The sequence below is a fragment of the Microtus ochrogaster genome, chromosome 10 (genome assembly GCF_000317375.1).
Source record: "Microtus ochrogaster isolate Prairie Vole_2 chromosome 10, MicOch1.0, whole genome shotgun sequence".
Taxonomy (NCBI): domain Eukaryota; kingdom Metazoa; phylum Chordata; class Mammalia; order Rodentia; family Cricetidae; genus Microtus; species Microtus ochrogaster.
The window spans coordinates 43929388-43933033 of record NC_022016.1 but is presented as its reverse complement, the minus strand read 5'-3'; the positions used below and the strand labels follow the sequence as shown (position 1 = coordinate 43933033).

At 55.5% G+C, this 3646-nt stretch overlaps 1 protein-coding gene across 1 annotated transcript in view; it reads left to right on the top strand.

Moving 5' to 3' along the window:
- Positions 1–257: 257 nt before the first annotated feature.
- Sdhb (succinate dehydrogenase complex iron sulfur subunit B) overlaps positions 258–3646 on the top strand; it is a 15372-nt gene continuing 11983 nt past the window's right edge. The window contains exon 1 of the mRNA XM_005352919.2: positions 258–415. Coding sequence (XP_005352976.1) covers positions 344–415 — 72 coding nt within the window. The 5' untranslated portion in view covers positions 258–343. The remainder of the gene's footprint in view (positions 416–3646) is intronic.

Here is a 3646-nt window from a genome sequence, read left to right as displayed (position 1 = left end):
CTCTGCCTCCCTACTGCTGGGATTAAAGGTGTACGCCACCTTCGCCGGGTTGAAATCACCGCCTTGAACAAAATTGGAAGTCTCCGCCCCATCCAGGTCACCGTTCCTCCGGCCCCTTGGACTGCTAAGGTCACCCTAGGAACCCGAGGCCCACAGGACGAGCGGCCCGCTGACCGCTACTGCGCACGCGCGCTTTCCGTCGGCTCGCCCGGGACACCGGAAGCCGCCTCCCATTCGTCGGCTCTTCAGCGGCTAGTGGGCCTCGGGGTGAGATGCCGGATTCCACCGCGGTGTTCGACGGGATGCCGGAGGCTAAGGGGTGGGGCTGACGTCACGAGCAAAGATGGCGGCTGCGGTTGGGGTCTCCTTGAAGCGCGGCTTCCCGGCTACGGCTCTCGGCCGAGTCGGCCTGCAGGTGAGCCCCGGGGCCGTGGTTCAGTGGGGAACCGTGCCCGTCACCGAAGCTGCCCGGAGTGGAGAGGCCGCGGGGAGGCGGAGGGAGCCCAGGGCCGGGCCTTGGGGGAGGGCCGCTCACCTACGCCCTGCCCCGGAGCATCCTGTCAGATCGCCGTCTGGCGCCTAGTTGCTACCGGAGGGTCGCAGCGGGGCACAGGGTGGATAAAGTCGGCGGAAAGACGGAGGTCAGGGAGGGCATCTCAAGGTCATATGACCAGCGCCCGGTTGTTGGTCTCCAACTTCAAATCCAGAAATTAGGACTTGCTCAGCCCTGTGTGTAAGGGGGGGCCTGGGGTGGCACCCGGGAGGCCAGGTCGCGCGGCCAGGGTAGGCTGGTCTGGGTCGGTAAGGCTGGGGAGCCACGCTCCAGACCCTCAGGGGACAGGAGAGGTGGAAGAAACGACCCAGCCCTGGAAAGGCTCGGAGCCCGGCCTGTGGAAGCCTGCTGCAGGCGAGACCCTGTTCCATAAAGTGTGTGTAGCGGCTCTGATGTCACACCGTTGGCACGGGGTGACACAGGCAAAGCCTGGGGCTGCTTCTGCTACTGTAGTAGCTGTCACAGGTTGGCCCGCACGCCCTGTATCCTCGGGAAGCTGCACCCTGCAGGCGTGCTTTCTCAGTGGGAGCGTTTAGAACAGCCAGCCAAGCGGCCTCTGCTTCCAGAAGAGGCTAAAGATTGGCGATTCCCGTCCAGTCTGTTGGCTCCTCTGGGCTCACAGACAGAGCCCTTTAAAGGGGGGCAGCCGGAACTCTGAGCTTCTTAGAGATTTGAAAACCGAGGCTTCCCATCAGCTTATCCAGGGCAGTTTTTGTTTTGTTTTGTTTTTAAGTTTGATGTATGAGTGTCTGCTTGCACGTATGTAGGGGCACTATGTGCCTATCTGGTATCCAGGGAGATCAGGACCTAAGTTACAGGTGGTTGTGAGCCACCACGTGAGCAGGACCCCTGCCCCTCTCCCAGCCGCTGAGACACATATCCAGCCTTGTTGTTGGTTTGGTTTGGTTTGGTTTTGGACAGGGTCTCTAAGCAGCCCTGGCCGCCCTACAGTCCTAGAACTCAGAAATCCCTCTGCTTCAGCCTCCCCCATGCTGGAATTCAAGGTGTATGCCACCACACCTGGCCCTGCAACAGAACCCTGGTGTGTGGTCAGCATATAGAAGTATTAGTTCCTTCTCTTGACTTTGCTGATCTCTCTCTGTCTTCTTAAGTGCCTGCTGTGGCAGCAGGACACAGTCCATACTCCACCCTCTTGGAAGCCCGGCTCTCTGCAACCTACTGGATGTGACCCTAACAAAGCATTCATTCTGCATTTCTCTTTCTTGTTTGTTTGGAGACAGTTTCTCTGTGTAGCCCTGGGTGTCCTGGAACTGGCCTTGAACTCAGAGATTCCCCCCTGCCTCTACCTGCCAAGTGCTGGGAATCAAAGGCGTGTGCCCCCACTGCCCACCTCTTCATCTCTTCCTGAGTAGGAAGGGTCCGGAGTCAGGTGCACTGGCACACACCTGCCATCCAGCACTCAGGAGCCTGGGGCAGCAAGATCAAGAGCTTAAGGACATCCTCGGCCACATGTGGAGTGGAAGGCTAACCTGGGCTACTTGGGACCCTGTCTCAAAGAACAGTAAAACAGTGCCTGCCAGAACCTTGGGCTGATGTCCTGGGGATTCAGTTAACGGTTCTGTGTCTGTGGTTGAGAATCTCATACATGAGTACTGTGTTTACATCATTCCCACCCCTCCCTCTCCTCCCATGCTCCCTGCTCCCTCTCACATGCATGGCTTTAACTGTCGTTGCTAAGCATATGCAGAGACACATACACGATCTCTTGAGTCCATGTAGTGTTGCTTATACATACGTGTGTTTAGCGTTGACAACATGGGATTGGACAGCACCAGTTCACATGCCAGCATAAACGGGAAATTTCACGCGGCCTCTAATCTAGTTGAAGAGCTATAGGCAATCCGTCTGCTGAGAAGGGGTGCATCCGTTTTCTCAAGGAAGGAGAGGCTCCTGGTGGGTTTTCCAGTTAATGATTCCCAGTGACCTTGTTCACCAGCCTCTTTCCGAGTTGCTGAGGCAGCAGTTAAGTTGTGAGAGCCCCACCACTAGGAGCAAGTTCTAAGAGGGGCTTCCTAGAAGGAACTGTAGAAACCGGTCGGTGATAGGGTTTCAGGAGAGGCCTTTTCCCACCTTCCCCAGGACAGTGAGAGAGAGAGGTGTCCTCCCTGTGGGAAGGTGTATTTATTCATATTCCCGAGGACCCCACTCAGCTTGCTGTGTTGCTTTGGGCTTGGGTTCTGAACCTCTGTGTGTGGCCTGCATCCCCAGACTGCAGTTCTGCCTGCAAGTGTTTAACTGTGATGGGTTAACTGTTAATAGCGCTCCTATTTCTTCATCTGGACTGTGGACTCCAGGAGGGCAAAGCCGCCATTTACAGCTCTGCTTCTTTGCTCCTGGGATCAGTAAGGTTTAGAATGCCCATCTGCCAGTCAGAATAATCCGAGGCCTGAAAATGCTGCCAGTGTTGAAAGGCAGAGACCATCTCCTGAGCTCTACCAGGAGTTTGACTTGCTCCTAGTGAAGTAGGTATCAGTCCCACCCTCCCCTTTGCCAAGGAGGAATGGGGTAGATTAGCTAAGTAATTCTCTGAAGAGCACACAGCTCAAAGGTGACAGGGCACATTTCAGATACAAGCCTGCACCTTCAGTCTGTGCAGGCCTGGTGTCCTTCCTAGCCTCGCCCACCTTCCCTCTTGTAGCCGTGTAATTTGTCTAGTTTCAAGCCTGCCCCTTAGGAAGCCAGAGGAATAGCAACAGCCCTTCCATGTAGCTGCAGTTCTCCCTTCTCGTCTGTGTCTGTCCGGTCACTCATTACCTTGCTGCAGTCATGGGCTGTGAAGTTCATCTCCTCCAGGACTGTCTAGAACATTCTTCCTGTGTTGCACACCCACTAGAGGCAAAGACTGAGTTGCAGATGTGTTCGCAGTCACTACTCCCATGAAAGACTTGGTGCTTTGGCCCACCTCCCTGTCCACGCAGTCTTCTTTAAAAGCAAGAGCGGAGTTTATTAGGAAGAGCTCTAAGAGCTGAGGAGAAGGTTTGCTGCGTGAAAGTGCTCGTTATTCAGGCCTGATGACCTGAGTTCGTCCCCAGAACTCACATGAAGGTGGAAAGAGGGAACTTACTACACAGA